Here is a 23,749-nt window from a genome sequence, read left to right on the forward strand (position 1 = left end):
GTGTATGTGTGTGTCTGTCTATGTTTCTGACTGTAAGTGAGCATATCTGTGTGAGCGAGAGACACTGGGCCTGTGTGTGTGTCCATCTGAGGGAACAGTTTGAGTGTCAATGATGCCATGATGGTACAGAGAACACCGAACGGAGAATTCAGCACAAAGGAAAGCCACACACACAGACCAAGTCCTAAACTACGAAAGAAACCACCCCAACACACACAAACGAAGTTGCATCAAGACACTATTCAAAAGGGCCACAACACACTGCAGTACACCAGAACTGCAAAAAGAGGAAGAAGAACACCTATACAATGTATTCACCAAAAACGGATACCCACGCAATTTCATCAACAGATGCTTAAGGGAAAGACAACGGAATGAGGACATGCCGCAACCCAAAGGACTAGCCACACTACCATACATCAAGAGCATTTCTGAACTGACAGCCAGACTACTGCGACCACTGGGACTCATAACAGCACACAAACCAACAGCTACGCTCAGACAACAACTCACCAGAACGAAGGACCCGATACCCAGCATGAGCATAACCAATGTAGTGTACAAAATCCCATGCAAGGACTGCACAAAACACTACATAGGACAAACAGGAAGACAGCTAACGATCCGCATCCATGAACACCAACTAGCCATGAAACGACACGACCAGCTATCCTTAGTAGCCACACATGCAGATGACAAGCAACATGAGTTCGACTGGGACAACACTACTATTATTGGACAAGCCAAACAGAGAACAGCCAGGGAATTCCTAGAGGCATGGCACTCATCCACAGATTCTATCAACAATCACATCGACCTGGACCCAATATACCGACCACTACAGCAGACAGCTGGAACTGACAACCAGAAGCGGCAGAGACAGACCACTATAAAGGCCGGAGGAAAGATCACAGAAGCGCTTCACAGGAGGCTCCCAAGCACTGAGGATGTCACCTAGACAGGGGACGAAACGTTTGCAACACAAATTCCCAGCTCGACGAACAGAACCACAACATCTAATTGAGGAGTTCAGGGCAAGTTATAAATGGAACAACAGAGAGCCAGAAGAGAGTTACACACAGGAATCTAATCGAGAACTTCGGGCCATGGACTTTATATACAGAGTAACAGGTACCAAGGATTATCTCCAGACAGGAATCCAATTGAAGAGTTCAGGAGGATTTATAATTGGAATAACAGGGAGTTCAGAAGAGAGTACATAAAGGAATTTTATCGAGGGGTTCGGGGTGAGACTTTATATTCAGAGTAACAGATACCAGTGAGTGAATTGTAGGTAGGAATCTAATTGAGATGTAGGGAAGGATTGATACACACAGTAACTGATGCCTGGGAGTTAGTTACAGGCAGGAATCTGATCGAGGTATCTGGCTGGTTTATACACAGAGTGACAGATCCCCAGAACTGTGTTACAGACTGGAATCGAATTGAGGGGTTCAAGGTGGTTTTTACACAGAGTAACAGTTATTCAGGAGTGAGTTATCAAGATGATAGAAATTATAAAGTCATGGAGCACAGAAACAGGCCCTTCGGCCCAACTGGTCCATGCTGACCAGTTTTCCTGAACTGAGTTAGTCCCATTTGTACCTTTCGGGGTGTTTCAGAAACAGAATCACGGACACATGGGAGTGAGTTACACATTGGAATCAATTGATAGGGTTCAGGGTAGGTTTTATGCAGAGTAACACATACCCAGGAGTGAATTACAGATCGAAATCTAATTGAGGGTTTGAGGTGGTTTATGCACAGAGTCCTAAATAAATGGAAGCCAGTTACAGATTGGAATTTTATTGAGGAGTGCGGGGTGTTTGTACAGACTGGGTGAGTTACAGACTGGAATCTAATCAAAGGGTTTGGTGTGGTTTATATTTAGAATAACAGATAAACATGAGTGAGTTACAGATTGGATTCTTATGGATGGATCAAGAACAAATACAACAACGCACTCTGTGTGAACAGACTGTGCAGCAGCTCCCTCTCCATCTTTTTGTCCCTTTATCCACCCCAGCCCAGAACTCACCCAGTCTGGTAAAGATGCTAGCGACGTCCTGAACTCCACAATTCTTTTCCACGTATGTGTGTGTGAAAGAGAGATCATGCCTGTGTTTGTGTCCACCTGAGTGCACAGTTTCAGTGTCAGTGCTGTCACACCATAATGTGACTGTGCGTAAACCACGTGTTTATGTACCTGACCCAGTTATGATTCACAAACCATAAACCATCCCTCACTCTCATTCACTTGCTCTCTCACATGTGTACACACACACACCCCCTTGCACGCCACATTCAGTCCTTCACACACACTCACACAAACATCCACATGATGTGCACACACTGATACACACAGTCACTCACAATCCAAGACTCATTCTTACAGACAAATGCACACTTGAACCGTTCATACACACTACCATGATCATGCACATTCACACACCCTCTCACTCACTGTCTCTCTCACACTCACCCTCTCACTCACTGTCTCTCTCACACTCACCCTCTCACTCACTCATTCACATACATACATCTCTCTCACACACACTGTAACACTCTCTCACACTCACACTGTCCTACACTCACCCTTCACATACTCCCACACTTATGCACATACATTCAGTCTCTCTCTCCGTCTCCAAAACTTCTCCTGTTACACATGCTAACACACGAACGCACATGCGCGTGCGCACACACACACACACACACACTTTCAGGCATGCACACAGTCTCTCTCTCTCTCATGGGCAAACCCTCTGTCGCAGGCCCACTCACATACAAAGTGCATACACACTCTTTCGAACACACGCACACTCTCTCGCACGCACATACTCTTTCTCCTCACAAGCACATTCTCTCTCGCATGCCCATTCTCTCTGCCTCGCATGTGCACACCTGGTCTCTCTTTTGTGCATGCACACACAATCTCGCTCAAACATTCTCACTCTTTTGCGCATGTTCTGTCTTGCTGGGAGCTTCAATGTTAAAGCTGCTGTCAGTGCACAGCCTGATGTGCCCCTGTGACCAGTTTGAATGGGCCTCAGCTGCCAAAGTAAATCATGGCAAAAGCGAGGTCTTGCTTGTTGGTAACTGGGCCGACCAATCCTTTATCCCTTTCACCGGAAGGACAGAGAACCTGAAGGTGCTGGTTATTTGGTACAGTGGGGCTGGGGTGTGTGCCAGAACCTGATAGGAGCGTGTCACAAAAGCGAGGTAGAAACTAGGCAGAAAAATCTGGTAATCAAGTGTGAGGTATTCTCAGTATTGTTGTACATGACACCGGCCCTGACCTATTACTCTGAAATGTGTCACTGCAGTCACCCAGAATATCTTGCAGTTTATTTGGAGGTGAAAGATGGACCAAGTCCAATGGGACATTAGTTATAAAGATCTTGACAAATGGGGGCACAACATACACAATGCTACCCTCACCCTGATGGCCACCTTTGTGTGCGGCTGCAACAACCTGTCCACAGACACTCAATTCGCAAACACCAAGTGTCACTACTTCTTGAGGTTCTCCCTGTCCCTGGTGTTACGAAGGACTGGGCTGGCCTCGCTGCTGTGGAATGCTCCAAGTAGTTGCACCGTCCCATATCACCTGTCTCTTGTAGAGAAATTTGTGGAGGAAAACACCTTTGACCCCAAGTCCATCAGGAAGTGGTCTGCACACAGTGTCCTCAAGACACTTTGGGAAAATGAGAGGGTGGATCATATCGAATGGTTCCCTGAGCAGACTGTCAAAGTTATTTGGCAGAATGCCTCAGCACCAGCACTTTCTAACATACATGAGGACATTGCTTTGCCAGTGGTGGGAAGGGGTCTGCCGGTGGGATCCTTCATGTACACCCGGACTCTGTGTACCACCACATGCTGCCCTTGAAGCAGCTGTGGAGGGGGTGAGACTGTCACACACCACCTTCTGGAATGTGCCTATACGAAGGAAGTGTGGAGAGGGATGCAGGGGTTTCTGTCGAGGGTCGGCCCGAGCAGATCCATGACGTGGGACTCTGTGATCTATGGTCTGTCCCCCGGAATGCACACTCAGACAAACATCAACTGTGCCTGGATGATCATCAACTTGGTGATAGATGCTCTTTGGTCTGCTCGAAACTTGCTGGTCTTCCAGTTGAAAGAGTTGACACTGCTTGAGTGTTACAGACATTAGGAGAAAGTGAGGACTGCAGATGCTGGAGATCAGAGCTGAAAATATGTTGCTGGAAAAGCACAGCAGGTCAGGCAGCATCCAAGGAGCAGGAGAATCGATGTTTCGGGCATGAGCCCTTCTTAAGGAAGCCCTCTTTCCTGAAGAAGGGCTCATGCCCGAAATATCGATTCTCCTGCTCCTTGGATGCTGCGTGACCTGCTACATATTTCCAGCAACACAGTTTCAGCTCTGTTACAGACATTCCAAGGTCAAGGACTATGTGCTGAGGGACGCAGTGAAGCTTGGGGCAACTATTACCAAGGTGCAGTGGGGAAAGACTACCATAAAAGGTCCTTCCACCAAAGCATAATGGGGGTCCATCCAGTAATTGGACCCTCTCTGATGCCTGAGTTCAATGCCAAGAGTTGATTTGTAAATATAGAGAATGCCAAAAGCAATGTTTGTTTTCTGCTCTGTAAGCAAAGACTATTGATCTGAAATGAGTTCACGAACTGCGTATGTACATAATGATATCCTTCAATGAATAAAGTATATTTTTGATACTAAAAATAATCTCATCCATGCTCTTCTGATAGCCATGACTCGAGAATCTAGAAGGACAAGGGCAAAAGATGCAAGTGATCACCACAACCTGCGAGTCCCTTCTCCAAGTTTTATGTTATTCTGACTTGGAATTATATGCCATTCCATCACTATTGTTGGGTAAAAATCCTGAACCCCGTCCGAACACCACTCTTAGAGTATCTAAACCCCAAGGATTTGCTCCTCTCCAGTGAAATTTGCAATGGGGAATAAACGCTGGCCAAGACAGAGACACAAAAAAGGTGTCACCGGATCAACATTTCAAGCTAGATTGTCCTGACTCTGTCATTCCTAAAGGAAATGCCTGAGCATCTCCTCCATGGGATGGACAATCATTCTGTCCTGTCCCAGACCCTCATTTCTAAACCCTCCAGAGGAATTTCAGGACACAAGTGATGGGAAATATCTCACAAGGCACAGCGATCCTCATTTGTACAGCATCATAACATTCCACACCCTCATCATGATCACAGCTTCTGTTGGACATTAAAGAGACAAGGAGATCAGCTCCGAATCCTTAAACCTGCCCAGACAGGGCCTGAGGGCTATAGAATTTCTGGGTCATACAATTTAACTTGTTCATCAACACTGGAGATGACCCAGACTGTGCTGCACAATCCAGTCAGACCTGGCTGTTCACAGGCTCAGCTCAATGATATTGTGGAGGTTTATCTCACCTTGAATAGTAGGTTCTGAAATGTAATTTTCAGAGTTGTGGTGAAGTAATCCGAGCTCCCCATTTGGATTGTAAGATGAGCCGAGACAACTTTCCTCTCCTGGCCCTGTAACAACACACAGAGTGAATGGTTAAACATCCACTCAGAGGATTTACAAAACACACAGAAACATTTCAATGATCTTCATTTCTGTGGTGAGGGTGAACAGAGGAGGCTTCCTCATTGTAACAAATATTACCTTAGGGACTGTAATCCCAGAAGCTCCCTTTGCTGTCAGAAATGGGTGAATGATAAAACTCCAGACCCTCCATGAAGCTTTCTGCCTGCCCTGCCCTAGACTGTGGGGATGGGTCATTAACACATTAAAGTACATCAGTGATGTCCACCCCAGTGGGAGTTCAGAGAGACAGATCAACACTTTACACAGGGACAGAAACAGAAATACAGAGACAGTGATGTTTGGGACGTGGAAGGACATGGGGTGCAAACCCTGTCAGTAATGATGATGCCCAGTCACCCCCTGATTCTGATACAAGGGCTGCATTTGGTTGGAGTCAGGTTGAATCAGTAGCTCTTGGCAGACAGGAGACCGAGACCAGATTATTGATAGAGTGACAGTGTCCTCAGGTAAACAAAATCAGGGGTTGAGGTTAGAGGTTGAATGGGCAAAGATGGCACTCCAGGAGTTTGAGGTTCAGACTGTTGGAATCTGATACCAATGGTACCAGTACGTGACACCAATGAGAGAGGGGGAATGGCAGCAAGACTTTCTCAAATGTATTGTCAGGAAGAGCAGTCCTGATACCCAGGGTCTGTATTCAGGTCAGTAAATATGAAAGACTCATCTTGTGATGTCAGGAGGACCCATGGTCTGGTATTACTGAGTACACCTGGCACTGGCTGCTCCAGGGCAACCCAATCCTAAAATGGATGCATCTTTTCTGTCACCTCCGATGAGCCAGTTAGTGTTCATAGTTAACATCTACAAGATGCACTGTAATATTGCTTGTACTCCGCTCTGTGGGACGTGATTGGCCAGGACCCGCTGGAGGTGTATGATAGTATGCATCTGGCAGGTACCATGTGCGAATCCACGAGGAAAGATATCATCACCCTCATTGACAAGTGAAAGGGTGAGAGGAAGGAAATTTGAAATTGGCGACTAATTTCGCTCTTGAACGTCGATTTCAAAATCCTGACTGAGGTCGTCATATCCAATCGGGGCAGACCTGCCGAGGGACCGGTAATTCACCCTGACCAAACATGTGCTGTACCGAGCAAGAAGATGGCTGAGAGCCTTGAGCTCCCCATGGTTATGATCGCCTAATGAGAGGATACAGGGGGTGGGGTGGGTGGGTTGGAGGACACATCTCATCAGCCTGGACCAGGAGGAGACCTTTGCCAGGATATCATACACTTAGATGTGGGATGTATTCTCCAAAATGGGCTTTCAATGTGTGAGAAACAGAAAGCTTCCCAATCTGAGCTGGAGTCAGGCCGGGCTGTCTACTCTCTCCTGCTTTGTTTGTATGCTGTATAGAATCTTTTGTCGAATCCATTAGGAGGGATGTGAGGTCGAGAGGGGCGACTATTGCAGGCAGCAGGAGCCTTGATGTTAAAGCTGCTGTCAGTGCACAGCCTGATGTGCACCTGTGACCAGTTTGAATGGGCCTCGGCTGCCAAAGTAAATTATGGCAAAAGCGAGGCCATGCTTGTTGGTAACTGGGCCGACCAATCCTTTATCCCTTTCACCGGAAGGACAGAGAACCTGAAGGTGCTGGTTATTTGGTACAGTGGGGCTGGGGTGTGTGCCAGAACCTGATAGGAGCGTGTCACAAAAGCGAGGTAGAAACTAGGCAGATGGGAACACATTTACAGGAAAAATCTGGTAATCAGGTGTGAGGTATTCTCAGTATTGTTATACGTGACACTGGCCCTGACCTATTACCCTGAAATGTGTCACTGCAGTCACCCAGGCTATCTTGCAGTTTATTAGGAGGTGAAAGATGGACCAAGTCCAATGGGACATTAGTTATAAAGATCTTGACAAATGGGGGGACAACATACACAATGCTACCCTCACCCTGATGGCCACCTTTGTGTGCGGCTGCAACAACCTGTCCACAGATACTCAATTCGCAAACACCAAGTGTCACTACTTCTTGAGGTTCTCCCTGTCCCTGGTGTTACGAAGGACTGGGCTGGCCTCGCTGCTGTGGAATGCTCCAAGTAGTTGCACCGTCCCATATCACCTGTCTCTTGTAGAGAAATTTGTAGAGGAAAACACCTTTGACCCCAAGTCTATCAGGAAGTGGTCTGCACACAGCGTCCACAAGACACTTTGGGAAAATGAGAGGGTGGATCATATCGAGTGGTTCCCTGAGCAGACTGTCAAAGTTATTTGGCAGAATGCCTCAGCACCAGAACTTTCTAACATACATAAGGGCATTGCTTTGCCAGTGGTGGGAAGGGCTCTGCCGGTGGGATCCTTCATGTACACCCGGACTCTGTGTACCACCACACGCTGCCCTTGAAGCGGCTGTGGAGGGGGTGAGACTGTCACACACCACCTTCTGGAATGTGCCTATGGGAAGGAAGTCTGGAGAGGGATGCAGGGGTTTCTGTCGATGTTTGATCTGAGCAGATCCATGACGCGGGACTCTATGCTCTTTCGTCTGTCCCACGGAATGCACACTTTGGAAAACAGCAACTGTGCCTGGATGATCTTCAACTCAGTGAACGATGCTCTTTGTTCTGCCCAAAACCTGCTGATCTTCCAGTTGAAAGAGTTGACACTGCTTGAGTGTTACAGACATTCCAAGATCAAGGACTGTGCTGAGGGACGCAGTGAAGCTTGGGAAAACTATTACCAAGGTGCAGTGGGGAAAGATCACCATAAAAGGTCCTTCCACCAAAGCATAATGGGGGTCCATCCAGTAATTGGACCCTCTCTGATGCCTGAGTTCAATGCCAAGCATTGATTTGTATATATAGAGAATGCCAAAAGCAATGTTTGTTTTCTGCTCTGTAAGCAAAGACTATTGATCTGAAATGAGTTCACGAACTGTGTATGTACATAATGAATAAAGTATATTTTTGTTCATGTTCAGTGAATAAAGTATATTTTTGATACTTAAAAAAATCTCATCCATACTCTCCCAGTAGCCATGATCCGAGAATCTAGAAGGACAAGGGCAGCAGATGCAAGTGATCACCACAAACTGCGAGTCCCTTCTCCAAGTCTTATGTTATTCTGACTTGGAATTATATGCCATTCCATCACTATTGTTGGATAAAAAAACTGAACCTCTTCCTCACACCACTCTTAGTGTACCTAAACTCCAAGGATTTGCTCCTCTCCAGTGCAATTTACTATGGGTATTAAACATTGGCCAAGACAGTGACACAAAAAAGGTGTTAAAGTATCAACATTTCAAGCTAGATTGTCCTGACTCTGTCATTCCCAAAGAAAATGCCTGAGCATCTCTGGAAGGGGATAAATCCTCAATATGATTCATTACCTGCTTCCTACATCCTTTTATATAAGTGTATGATTGTTTTCTTAGGTCCCACTCAAGAACTAGGTCAGAACTAGGAGAGTGATGCTAGTTTTTATTTAGGTTCAGTGATCTCGAGGGTTTAATCTATTCTGTTCTAAGTCATAGAGTCATAGAGATGTACAGTATGGAAACAGACCCTTCAGTCCAACCCGTCCATGCTGACCAGATATCCCAACCCCATCTAGTCCCACCTGCCAGCTCGCAGCCCATAACGTTTGCACGTTCTCCCCGTATCTGCGTGGGTTTCCTCCGGGTGCTCCGGTTTCCTCCCACACTCCAAAGATGTGCAGGTCAGGTGAATTGGCCATGCTAAATTGCCCATAGCATTAGGTAAGGGGTAGATATAGATATAGATGTAGGGGTATGGGTGGGTTACGCTTCGGCAGGGCGGTGTGGACTTGTTGGGCCGAAGGGCCTGTTTCCACACTGTAAGTAATCTAATCTAATCTAATCTAATCCCTCCAAACCCTTCCTATTCATATATCCATCCAAATGCCTGTTAAATGTTGCAATTATATCAGGCTCCACCACATCCTCTGGCAGTTCATTCCACACACGTACCACCCTCTGCGTGAAAAAGTTGCCCCTTAGGTCCCTTTTATATCTTTCCCCTCTCACCCTAAACCTATGCCCTCTAGTTCTGGACTCCCTGACCCTTAGGAAAATACTTTGCTTATTTATCCTATCCATGCCCCACATAATGCTGCCCTTGTGGGATAGGATAAATATGGTCACCCCTCAGCCTCCGATGCTCCAGGGAAAACAGCCCCAGCCTGTTCAGCCTCTCCCTGTAGCTCAAATCCTCCAACCCTGGCAACATCCTTGTAAATCTTTCCTGAACCCTCTCAGGTTTCACAACATCTTTCCGATAGGAAGGAGACCAGAATTGCACGCAATATTCCAACAGTGGTCTAACCAATGTCCTGTATAGCCACAACATGACCTCCCAACTCCTGTACTCAATACTCTGACCAATAAAGGAAAGCATATCAAACACCTTCTTCACTATCCTATTTACCTGTGACTCTACTTTCAAGGAGCTATGAATCTGCACTCCAAGGTCTCTTTGTTCAGCAACACTCCCTAGGACCTTGCCATTAAGTGTATAAGTCGTGCTAAGATTTGCTTTCCCAAAATGCAGCACCTCACATTTATCTGAATTAAACTCCATCTGCCACTTCTCAGCCCATTGGCCCATCTGGACAAGATCCTGTTGTAATCTGAGATAACCCTCTTCGCTGTCCACTGCACCTCCAATTTTGGTGTCATCTGCAAACTTACTAACTGTATCTCTTATGCTTATATTTAAATCATTTACGTAAATGACAAAAAGTAGAGGACCCAGCACCGATCCTTGTGGCACTCCACTGGTCACAGGCCTCCAGTCTGAAAATCAACCATCCACCACCACCCTCTGTCTTCTACCTTTGAGCCAGTTCTGTATCCAAATGGCTGGTTTTCCCTTTATTCTGTGAGATTTAACCTTGATAACCAGTCTCCCATAGGGAACATTGTGGACGCCTTACTGAAGTCCGTATCGATCACATCTACCGCTGTGCCCACAAGCCTCTTTGTTACTTCTTCAAAAACCTCAATCAAGTTTGTGCGACATGATTTCCCACGCACAAAGCCATATTGACTATCCCGAATCTGTCCTTGCCTTTCCAAATACATGTATATCCTGTCCCTCAGGATTCCCTCCAACAAGTTGCCCACCACCGACATCAGGCTCACTGGTCTATAGTTCCCTGGCTTGTCTTTATCGCCCTTCTTAAACAGTGGCACCACGTTAGCCAACCTCCAGTCTTCCGGCACCTCACCTGTGACTATCGATGATACAAATATCTCAGTAAGAGGCCCAGCAATCACTTCTCTAGCTTCCCACAGAGTTCGAGGGTACACCTGATCAGGTCCTGGGGATTTATCCACTTTTAACCATTTCAAGACATCCAGCACTTCCTCCTCTGTAATATGGACATTTTACAAGGTGTCCCCATCTATTTCACTACTTTCTATATCTTCCATATCCTTTTCCACAGTAAATGCTGATGCAAAATACTCATTTAGTATCTCCCCCATTTTCTGCAGTTCCACACAAAGGCCGCCTTGCTGATCTTTGAGGGGCTGTATTCTCTCCCTATTTAACCTTTTGCCCTTCATGTATTTGAAAAAACGCTTTGGATTCTCCTTAATCCTCTTTGCCAAAGCTATTTAATGTCCCCTTTTTGCCCTCCTGATTTCCATGTTAAGTATACTCTACTTCCTTTATACTCTTCTAAGGAATCACTCGATCTATCCTGTCTATACCTGACATATGCTTCCTTCTTTTTCTTAACCAAACCCTCAATTTCTTTAGTCATCCAACATTCCCTATACCTACCAGCCTTTCCTTTCACCCTGACAGGAATATACTTTCTCTGAATTCTCATTATCTCATTTCTGAAGGCTTCCCATTTTCCAGCCAACTCTTTACCTGCGAACATCTGCTCCCAATCAGTGTATAATGTAGTGTACAAAATCCCATGCAAGGACTGCACAAAACACTACATAGTACAAACAGGAAAACAGCTAACGATCCGCATCCATGAACACCAACTAGCCACGAAACGACACGACCAGCTATCCTTAGTAGCCACACGTGCAGATGACAAGCAACATGAATTTGACTGGGACAACAATACTATTATAGGACAAGCCAAACAGAGAACAGCCAGGGAATTCCTAGAGGCATGGGATTCATCCACAGATTCAATCAATAAACACATCGACCTGGGCCCAATATACCGGCCACTGCAGCGGACAGCTGGAACTGACAACCAGAAGCAGCAGGTACAAATCACTATAAATGCCGGAGGAAACATCACAGAAGCGCTTCACAGGAGGCTCCCAAGCACTGAGGATGTCACCTAGACAGGGGACAAAACATTTGCAAGACAAATTTCCAGCTTGGCGAACAGAACCACAACAGAATGTAATTCCCAAAGTGCCCATCTTGGTGTTGGCACAGGAGCAAGTGTTGCTCCCATGGTCAAAAAAAGGCCCAATGGCAATAGGACTTGGGAGTGAGGGAAATGTGGAATGGACAAGTGGGAGTGGGCAATGATGTCTCAATCCCATTGTCCCATCACTGACAGACAAGGGCTGGCACATTCTCAAAACAACTGTTCATCGTATGTACAGAGCTGTCTTGTCAACAGTGCTGGAGATCCCCATGGCTACAGAGAAAACCTCTATGGCTGGTGTGACTACTGCGGAACTCCAGTTTCTATACTGAATAACCTACATTCCTTGAACCTCAGTGTCTGTGCTAAATACCTCTGAATCCCAGTGACTGCACTGAATATCTCTGAACACACACCTGACTATTGTCCAGGTCTTAATGCATAACTTTGATGCATTTATATTCCAACCATGTTCTTCTCCACTCACTTTAGCTGTCCACCTCCTTTTGCAATCTCTTTGCATCTTCTTCATAACTACTTTCCCGTCTCACTTTGTCATTTTCATTACTATGCATTATTGTCCAGAAGGAAGCATTCAGACCATTGAGTTCAAGATGACTCTTTGTAGAATCATCTACTCCCTTCCATTTCCCTTGATTTACTCTGTAGGCTACCAGTTTATCGTCCTCAAGTGCCCATGAAATTTCCTTTTGAAATTACTGAACCACAGGAGATGGGGAGGTACTATATGAGTATTTTGCATCAGTGTTAGTGTGGAGAAGGACCTGGAAGATATAGAATGTGGGGAAATAGCTGGTGACATCTTGAAAAATATCCATATTACAGAGGTGGTGGTGCTGGATATCTTGTAATGCATAAAAGTGGATAAATCCCCAGGACCTGATCAGGTGTGCCCCAGAACTCTGTGGGAAGCTAGGGAAGTATTTGTATCATCGATAGTTACGGGTGAGGTGCTGGTAGACTGGAGTATGGCTAACATGGTGCCACTATTTAAGAAAGGTGGTAAGGAAAAGTCAGGGAACTATAGACTGGTGAGGCTGAGATTGATGGTGGGAGTCCTGAGGGACAGGATGTACATGTATTTGGAAAGACAAGGACTAATTAGGGATAGTCAACGTGGCTTTGTGCATGGGAAATTATATGTCATGAACCTGATTGAGTTTTCTGAAGAAATAACAAAGAGAATTGATGAAGACAGAGTGGTGTTCATAGTCTATATGACTTCAGTAAGGCATTCGACAATGCTAGCCAGTTCATGAGGAACAATGTTCGATCTCATGGAATACAGTGAGAACAAACTATTTGGATACAGAACTGGCTTGAATGTAGAAGACAGAGGGTGGTGGTGGAGGGTTGTTTTTCAGACTGGAGGCCTGTGACCAGTGGAGTGCCACAAGGATCGGTGCTGGGTCCACTGCTTTTCATCATTTATGTAAATGATTTGGATGTGAATATAGGAGGTATAGTTAGCAAGTTTGCAGATGACACCAAAATTGGAGGTATAGTGGACAGTGAAGAAGGTTACCCCAGAGTGCAATGGGATCTTGATCAGATGGGCCAATGAGCTGAGGACTGGCAGATGGAGTTTAATTTAGATAAATGTGAGGTACTGCATTTTGGAAAAGCGAATCAGAGCAGAACTTTTACATTTAATGGTAAGGTCCTAGTGTTGTTGAACAAAGAGACCTTGGAGTGCAGGTTCATAGTTCCTTGAAAAAGGAGTCTCAGGCAGATAGGATAGTGAAGAAGGTGTTTGGTATGCTTTCCTTTATTGGTCAGAGCATTGAGTAAAGGAGTTGGGAGGTTATGTTGCAGCTGTACAGGACATTGGTTAGGCCACTGTTGGAATATTGCGTGCAATTCTAGTCTCTATAGAGAGAGGCTGAATAGACTGGGGCTGTTTTCCCTGGAGCATCGGAGGCTGAGGGGTGACTTTATAGAAGTTTATAAAATCATGAGGGGCATGGAAAGGAGAAATAAATAAGGTCTTTTCCCTGGGGTGGGGGGAGTCCAGAATTAGGGTGAGAGTGGAAAAATTTAAAAGGGGCCTAAGGGGTAACTTTTTCAGACAGAGGAGGTTTTAAAAGGTTGTCTGTCACTCTGAAAGGGAAGTTATACACTGCTGAGCTAAAATCTGACGAAAGGTGATTTTGGAATGACTGTGTTTAGGAGCAATGGCAAGTCTAAGTGCATGAGCAGGAACTCAGCAACTAAATGGGAGACTTCCCTGAAACTGGGCAGATGTATCTGAAATAATGGGGTCCAAATGACCTTTGTGTCAGGGTAATAGGACCCTGGAGCAAGCTTGCTGAGATGTCACAGAGCTGCACATCACTGGGTATAAATACACTGGGAAAAACACTGGAAGGTGTGACTCTCTGGAAGACATGGGCATCAACACTGGAAGGAAACAGATTAATCATTCCCTGCTGTAATGAGAAGTCAGATGCTGGTATAAGACTGCCATGTATCTTAGTATTTGTATAAGTCTCATAAATAGTGTTACTTTGAAGAACAGGTCTGAGATAGGCTTTCACATGCCTTCCCCTCAACCAGTCTGTCTCAAACCCAAAACTCATTGTGTGGCAGAAAAACCCAGGAGTAAAGAGGAAGCAGTTTGCCACCTTGTCAGCAACAGCCTTCAGTTCACTCTGACAACAGAAGAATGGGCTGATTTATCTTACTGCAAGTGATGCAGGAACGAATGGGGAAAGAAACATTATGATTTTGATGATCCTCACAGAACGACACATCTATTTGCATCCCTGTAATTTAATCCCTGAATTTAAATCCCTGAAATTTTCAAATCTTTGAAGGCCGGTGATGCTACGTACAGAGCAACAAATGAGATAGGTTCTGCTGCAGGGAACACAGATGGGGACATTAATGGGAGGCCTACAGAAGGAGGTTGATGGGAATGCACACTGAGATGCTTGGTACATTAGCAGGCCATGTCAGACAGCCTATCAAAGGGCATGGTGAAGCTCAGTCCCAATGTGACAGAGGGCACTGTACAGAGCTTGGATCCCATCATTTCCCCCTGGGACAGTGGGAGCCAGCTCCTTGAGTGCAGCAGCTGACAGGGCAGTGATCCAGTATCTGTGCTCACTGTCCCAGCCTCTACTGAAGCACAGACAGAAGCCAAGAAACCCCTCAATGCTGCAGTGTGAGTTCAGACTGAGGTCGTGCTTGGTCCCATGCAGGCTCAGACCTGCTGTGAACATGTCTGTGGATCCCAGTGGGCAAAGGGGTTTGCAGGCTCTTGGAGCAGGCCAGCAGCTCATCCTCCAACAGATCACTAGGGATCTGGGGATGCTGCCTGGGGTACTGGCAGAGGCACCTTGGAGCATCAACCTGCTGCCCTCTCTCAGGGTTACAGCATTTGTGCTCTCACTGTGGCCACTCCACCAGTCCCCTTGCTGTTGTCCCTTACCCTGTCAGTCCAGACAGCTGCTGTCTGTTGTGAGATGGTTCAGTCTGAAGCCAGGCCCAGGGTTTCCCCAGGAAATCCTGCAAAAGCCACCTGCAGTCTCCCCCATTGGAAGTCAGCTGCCTTCCACTAACCATGCAGTAACCAATGGGGTAAAGCTGGACAGGAACACCAGGACAGGCACTCGGACACTGCACAAGGATGATCAGTTCCCATTTGTCCATGTCACTGGCTATGTTCCTGAATAAAGATTCTGTGATGCACATGTTTGGTGCTTGGCCCTGGGTGGTCCAAGTTGGGGAATTCAGTATTACATCAGGCAGGGAGGCTGCTGTGTAAAACCAGGATAGCAGCTCATCACCTGGTTCCAGTAACACACAGGGCTAAGGGGGCACCTTCTCCAGAGGCTGTACCATGTGGGGTATCCTGGAAACAGCTGGCACAACAGCACACATCTCCAGGGGGGCACAGGGCTCATGTAGTCTCATCACAAGCAACACTACAAAGCTGGGACTTTCCCCCTTGGTCATTGTTCAGATTATCCAGTTAGAAGTGATCTGATTCTATTCAACTTTTGCAATATCGTTGGGATGGCCTCCACATGAACCAAACAGAGACCACTGTTTTAGTGAAAAGGGTAAATAGGGTGGTCAACAGGACTTTAAACTAGAAACTTGGGGGGTGAGGGAAAGGATGGGTAAATCTCCAAGTAGTATCATGGCCAATGGGAAACAAAGCAGCAGATTAATATTTGCAGGGGTGGATTCAACTGCACAGAAAAATACAAAATGAAAAAGAAAGAACTCAGGAGAGGTTATTCAAGCTCCAGCACAGAAACTAGGAGAGAGTGTCTGGAAAGGGTTAGCAATCAAACTTCAAGCAAACTCGATTAATAAATGATATTGAGAAGAGGGACAATCAATACAGGACTGAAGGTATATCTGAATGTACGCAGTACAAGGAATAAGTTAAATGAGCTTGTGGTGCAGATCAAAATTGGCGGGTGTGAGGTGATGAGCATCACAGCGATATGGCTACAAGGGGATCGGGATTGGGAGCTGAATATCCAAGGATACACATTCTATCGAAAAGACAGGCAGGTCCGGAGGGTTTGGGGTTGCCTCATTCATAAGAAATGAAATTAAATCAGTAGCAAGAAACGAAGTACCGTTAGATGATGTAGAATCTGTGTGGGTCGAGTTGACAAACCACAAAAGGTAAAATAAAAGTACATTGTGGGAGTTATGTACAGGCCTCTGAACAGCAGTCAGGATTTGGGGCACAAGATACACCAAGAGATAGAAAAAACAAGTAAGAAAGGCAAGGTTACGGTGAACATGGGAGATTTCAGTATGCAGGCGGACTGGAAAAATCAAGTTGGTAGTGGATCGCAAGAAAAGGCATTTATAGAATGTCTACTAGATGGCCTTTTGGAGCAGCTTGTGACAGACCCCACTAGGGAACAGGCAATACTGGATTTAGTGTTGTGCAATGAGGCAAACTTGATAAGGGAATTGAAGGTGAAGGAACCCTTAGGTGGCAGTGACCATAATATGATAGAATCTACACTGCAATTTGAGAAGCCAAAGATAGAATCAGGGGTAACAGTATTACAGTTGAATAAATACAACTACAGAGGCATGAGGGAGGAGCTGACCAGAATTGACTGGGAGACAAGCCTAGCAGGAAGGACAGTGAAACAGCAGTGGCAGGGGTTTCTGGGAGTAATTCGGGAGATGCAGCAAACATTCATCCTTAGAGAAAAGAAGCATACTGAAGGGAGGATAAAGCAACCACGGCTGACTAGGGAAGTCAGAGACAGCATAAAAGCAAAAATGAAAGCACATAATGTGGCAAAGAGCAGTGGGAAGCCAGAGGATTGGGAAGCCTACAAAGACCAGAGGACACTGGGAAAAGAAATGAGGCAGAAAATTAAACATGAGGGTAAGCTATCCCGAAGATTATGAGAGTTTCTTTAGATATGTAAAGGACTTATGAGAGGCAAAGTGGATATTGGGCCACTGCAAAGTGATGCTGGGGAAGTAGTAATGGGGAACAAAGAAATGGCTGAGGAACTGAATAAGTATTTTGCATTAATCTTCACAGTGGAAGACATGAGTAATATCCCAAAAATTCAAGAGAGAGTGAGGGGGCAGAGGTGGGTATGGTGGCCATCACCAAGGAGAAGGTGCTCGAAAAACTGAAATGTCTGAAGGTGGATAACTCACCTGGGTGGGATGGCCCACACCCCAGAGTTCGGATGGAGATAGTGGAGGCATTAGTGGTGATCTTTTAGGAATCGCTGGAGTCAGGGAGGATCCCAGAGGACTGGAAAATCTCTATTGTAACTCCGCATTTGAGAAGGGAAGAAGGCAAAAGACAGGAAATTACATGCTGATTAGCCTGACCTTGGTTGTTGGTAAGATTTTGAAGTTCATTGTGAAGAATATAATTTTTCAATACTTGGAAGTGCGTGGTAAAATAGGACAAAGTCAGCATGATATCATCAAGGGGAGGTCTGCCTGACAAATCTGTTAGAATTCTTTGAGGAGGTAATATGCAGGTTAGAATCAACGAGGTAAAAACAATGATTGCAGATGCTGGAAACCAAATTCTGGATTAGTGGTGCTGGAAGAGCACAGCAGTTCAGGCAGCATCCAATTTCACTGCTCCTTGGATGCTGCCTGAACTGCTGTGCTCTTCCAGCACCACTAATCCAGAATATGCAGGTTAGACCAAGAAGAGCCAATGGATGTTATCTACCTAGACTTCCAGAAGGCCTTTGACAAGGTGCCTTACGGGACCCTGCTGAGTAAGATAAGGGCCATGGTGTCAGAGGCAAGATGCTAGCAAGGATAGAAGCTTGGCTGTCTGGCAGAAAGCAGAGAGAGGGGATAAAAGGGACTTTCTCGGGGTGAAATCCAGTGACTAGTGATGTTTCACAAGGCTCAGTGTTCGGATCACAACTTTTCACTACAACTTTACATTAACAATCTAGATTAAGGAATTGAGGGTACTCTAGCTAAGATTGCAAATGGTACAAACAGGTAGAGGGACAGGTAGCACTGAAGAGGTGGGGAAGCTGCAGAACGATTTGGACAGGTTAGGAGAGTGAGCAAAGAAGTGACAGATGGAATACAACATGGGAAGGTGTGATGTCCTGCACTTTGGTAGGAAGAATACAGGCATAGACTATTTTCTAAATGAGGACAACATTCAGAATCTGAAGCGCAAAGAGACATGGGAGTCCTTGTCCAGGATTCTCTTAGGATAAAGCACAGTGGCTCAGTGGCTAGCACTGCTGCCTCACAGTGCTAGGGACCTGGGGTTGATTCCCGCCTCAGGCCACTGTGTGGAGTTTGCACATTCTCCCCGTGTCTGCGTGGGTTTTCTCAAGGTGCTCCAGTTTTCTCCCACAGTCCAAAGATGTGTAGATCAGGTGAATTGGCCATGCTAAATTGCCCTATAGTGTTAGTCAGGGGTAAATGTAGGGGAATGGGTCTGGGTGGGTTGCTATTCGGAGGGTAGGTGTGGACTTGTTGGGCCGAAAGACCTGTTTCCATACTGTAGGGAATCTAATCTAAACTTGCAGGTTGCATTGGCAGTTAGGAAAGCAAGCACAATGTTGGCATTTATTGAGAGGACTGGAACATAAAAACAGGGATGTACTTGAGGCTTTATAAAGCTCTGGTCAGACTACACATAGAGTATCGTGAACAATTTTGGGCCTCATACCTCAGGAAGGATGTACTGGCCCTGGAACAGTTCCAGAGGAGGTTCACGAGAATGATCCAGCAATGAGAGGCCATAGAGGGAACAAAGAACAAAGAAAATTTACAGCCCAGGAACAGGGCTTTCGGCCCTCCAAGCCTGAGCCGATCCAAATGTACTGTCTAAACCTGTTGGTAAATTCCTAAGCATCTGTATCCCTTTGCTCCCCACCTACTCATGCATCTGTTCAAACACATCTTAAATGAATCTACCGTGCCTGCCTCCACCACCTCTGCTGGCAATGCGTTCCAAACGCCCACCACCCTCTGTGTGAAGTAGTTGCCGTGTGTATCCCCCTTAAGCTTTCCACCTCTCACCTTGAAAGCATGACCTCTCATTATTGAATCCTTCGCCCTGGGAAAAAGCTTGTCTCTATCTACCCTGTCTATACCCTCCATGATTTTGTAAACTTCAATCAGGTCTCCCCTCAAGCTCCTTTTTTCTAGTGAAAATAAACCTAACCTACTCAACCTCTCTTCATAGCTAGCACCTTCCATACCAGGCAACATCCTCGTAAACCTTCTCTGCACCCTTTCCAAAGTGTCCACATCCTTTTGGTAATGTGGCGACCAGAACTGTACACTGTATTCTAAATGCGGCTGAACCAATGTCTTGTACAATTTCAACATGACTTACCAGCTCTTATACTCAACACCCTGTCCAATGAAGGCAAGCATACTATATGCCTTCTTGACCACTCTATCCACCTGTGCAGCAAACTTCAGGGTACAATGGACCTGCACTCCCAGATCTCTCTGCCCATCAACTTTTCCCAAGGCTCTTCCATTCATTGTATAATTCGCTCTAGAATTAGTCTTGCCTGAATGCAACACCTCACATTTGTCTGAATTGAAAACCATCTGCCACTTTTCCACCCAACTCTCCAGTCTATATTCTCCTGAATTCTTTTACAGTCCCTTATGCTTTCTGTTACTCCACCAATCTTTGTCTCATCTGCAAACTTGCTGATCATACTGACAGTGCCCTCTTCCAGATCATTTATGTATATCACAAACAACAGTGGCCCCAGCACTGACCCCTGTGGAACACCACTGGTCACCTTTTCTCCATTTTGATAAACTCCCTTCAACTACTACTCTCTCTTTCCTGTAGCTCAACCAGTTCTTTATCCACCTATCTGCACACCATGTGACTTCACTTTCTCCATTAGTATATCATGGGGAACCTTATCAAACGCCTTACTAAAGTCCATGTATATGACATCAACAGCTCTTCCTTCATCTATCAACTTGATCACTTCCTCAAAGAACTCTATTAAGTTGGTAAGGCACGATCTCCCCCGCACAAAACCATGTTGTCTATCACTGATAGGCTCATTCTTTTCTACACATAAATAGATCCTATCCCTCAGTACCTTCTCCAGCAACTTTCCCACCACTGACATCAGGCTCACTGGTCTGTAGTTATCTGGAATATCCCTATTACCCTTCTTGTACAGGGGTACAACATGAGCAACCTCCCAGTCCTCCGGCACCTCACCTACATTTAAGGATGCCACAAAAATATCTGTCAGGGCCCCAGCTATTTCCTCTCTCGCCTCCCTCAGCAACCTGGGATAGATCCCATCCAGTCCTGGGGATTTGTCCACCTTAATAACCTCTAGCCTACCCAACACATCTTCCCTACTTACGTCAACATGATCCAGATTAATCAAAATTCTACCTCAAATCTCAACATTCATCATGTTCCTCTCCTCCATGGACACTGATGCAAAGTAACCATTCAGAATTTCACCCTTTCTCTCAGGTTCAACACACAGCCTTCCTTCGTTATCTTTTAGTGGACCAATCCTTTCTAGAGTTACCCGTTTGCTTCTTATATGCTTTGGGATTCTCCTTAATTCTGCTCGCTAAAGCTATTTCATGACCCCTTTTAGCCTGCTTGATTCCTCATTTAAGACTTGTCCTACTCTTCCGATATTTCTCCAGGGCTCACTCTGTTCTTAGCTGCCTGGACCTTATATATGCTTCCCTTTTCCTCTTGGCTAGTCGTACAATTTCTCCTGTCATCCACGGTTCATGAATCTTGCCCTTCCTGTCCTTTGCCTTCAATAGGACATGCCTATCCTGCACTATCTTTGAAAGGCTCCCACATTTCAAATGTGGACTTCCCTTTAAATAGTTGTGTCCGATCCATATTTCCGAGCTCCTGCCTAATCTTGATATAATTGGCCTTGGCCCAGTTTAGTACTCTTCCCATAGGACCACTATCTTCTTTATCTACGGGTATTCTAAATTTTACAGAATTATGGTCACTGTTCCCAAAAGAAATCCCCCACCACACTTGGCCTGGCTCAATCCCCAGTACCAGCTCCAATATGGCCACATCCCTAGTCAGACTATTGACATACTGCTCTAGAAAACTCTCCTGGACGCTTCTTAAAAATTCTACCCCATCCAGATCTCTGACTCTAGGTGTATCCCAGTCAATGTTGGGAAACTTAAAATCTCCCATCACCATGACCCTGTTGCCTCTCTATAATCTGTTTACCTATTTGTTCTTCTACCTCATGCTCACTGTTGGGAGGCCTGTAATACAGCCCCAACAATATAACTGCACCCTTATTTCCCAGCTCCACCCATAATGTCTCACTACCTACGACCTCCATAGTGTGCTCCTTTAGCACAGCCTTGATATCGTCCCTGACCAGCAATGCAACTCCACCCCCCTTTGACTTCCCTCCCTGTCCTGTCTGAAACGTCTATATCCTGGAATATTTAGTTGCCAATCATCATGCCCTTCCTTCAACCAAGTCTCTGTGATTGCAATAACATCATACTCCCAGGCACCAATCCAAGCCCTAAGTCCATCTGCCTTACATGCTACACTCCTTGCATTAAAGTAGATGCATTTCAGGCCACCAGTTTTTTGCACTCATCTGCTCTCTGCCTACTCTCCCCTTTGTTAATGGTATCTTCATAATTTTTACAGTCTCCACCTCGCTGCCTACTTGTTTTCATTTCTGGTTCCCCTCCCCCTGCCACATTAATTTAAAAGCTCCCAACAGCAGCAGCAGAACATTTGAAGACTCTGGGTCTACATTCAATGGAGTATAGAACAATAAAGGGGAGGGTCTAATTAAACATACAGACTACTCAATGGCCTAAATAGAGTGGATGTTATGAAGATGTTTCCATTGGTAGGAGAGACTAAGACAGAGGGCACAGCCTTAGAGTAAAGAGAAGAGTCTTTAGAACAGAGATAAGGAGAAACTTCTTCAGTCAGAGAGCAATGAATCTATGGAATTCCTTGTCACAGAAGGCTGTGGAGGCTAGGTCATTGAGTATAGTTAAGACTGAGATAGATAGGTTCTTGATTGTCAAGGGGATCAAGGGTTACAGGGAGAAAGCAGAAGAAGAACGGGGTTGAGAAACTTGTCAGCCATGATTGACTGGCAGAGCAAACCTGATGGAGTGAATGGCCAGGTTTCTGCTCCTGTATTTTATGGCCTAAAACATTTGCATGATGATTACTCAGGGGATAATTAATGTGAAAATGTTATCAACAGGCAGACAATATAACATTTTAATTCCAGCATTTTTCATTCCTGTGAAAACACTTACCCAAAAGAAACTGGTAGAAACCTTAAATTCAGAAATAACTGTCTGACCCACCTCTCTTGCAGCAACCTTGACATTTAGAAGTACAACGGTTTTTTTACCCACTGGTAAATCCATTTGTGCCAGGATCTTTTGTAGATCAGATTTCAGGCTGAAGAATAAACAGACAGTTAACATTGGACTGGATAAGAACCAGAGGAATTCACACATTAGAGTGGATTGTTTTGTCCAATGACGGAACACTGGAAATGAAACTTGAGCAAGATGGTTTCATGAGATTGCAGTAAGTCAGCATTAGCCTTTGAGCTGCTTTTGTAACTGGATTGCTAATGGAGGCTGTGGCAAGTTACAGCTACAATAATCCCATCTTTTGGCTTCTGCATAAACTTTACCAAAATTTACTTATTTATCAACTTCACTCATCACCATGATACAGTGTATATGTGTGCTGTGGTATGAAATACTTACATTCATCTGAAATGCAAACTTGTTCCGTATTATTATACCTTGAGATACTCAACAATAATAAATCCTATTTAGTTTGGAACTAAATTACTTAGAACATAAATTAAATGCTTCGGCAGGACACTTGAAATTCCAACATCACCCAAATTTCCGGTCCTCTGATTTGCAGGTTTCAGTGGGATAGTTTCAGAAGCGAATGCGAGTAAACTCTTGTCGACCACTTTATATATTCACCATGTCATTAAATTTGAGGGAAGATATGATCGAAATGTTCACAGTCATGAGGGGTTTGATAGTTTCACAAAATCACAGAATAACTGTTTCTATTGGCAGGAGGCTCAAGAACCAGAGGGTAGTTTTGCTCTGATTGCTCTCCATGGTACCTGCTATCTCTGAGAGTCTGTGGCACAGGGTAAAGTTTGCTTGGGGTAGCTTGTTGCAACCAATCTTCCTTCATCTATACTGTTTTTTGTTCACTTGTGGGAAGTGGACATTGCTGCCTGGTCCCGTATTCATTGTCCATCCCTAGTTGTCCTTGGGAAG

General features: G+C 45.3%; 1 protein-coding gene across 1 annotated transcript in view; it reads right to left on the reverse strand.

Annotated features, from left to right (window-relative positions):
- LOC140496227 (uncharacterized) overlaps positions 1–23,749 on the reverse strand; it is a 105,520-nt gene that overhangs the window by 68,619 nt on the left and 13,152 nt on the right. The window contains exons 3-4 of the mRNA XM_072595728.1: positions 22,745–22,892; positions 5,437–5,541 (exon numbers count right to left, since the gene is read on the reverse strand). Of these exons, the coding sequence (XP_072451829.1) occupies positions 5,437–5,541; positions 22,745–22,892 (253 nt within the window). The remainder of the gene's footprint in view (positions 1–5,436; positions 5,542–22,744; positions 22,893–23,749) is intronic.

The sequence above is a fragment of the Chiloscyllium punctatum genome, chromosome 26 (assembly GCF_047496795.1).
Source record: "Chiloscyllium punctatum isolate Juve2018m chromosome 26, sChiPun1.3, whole genome shotgun sequence".
NCBI classification, from domain to species: Eukaryota; Metazoa; Chordata; class Chondrichthyes; order Orectolobiformes; family Hemiscylliidae; genus Chiloscyllium; species Chiloscyllium punctatum.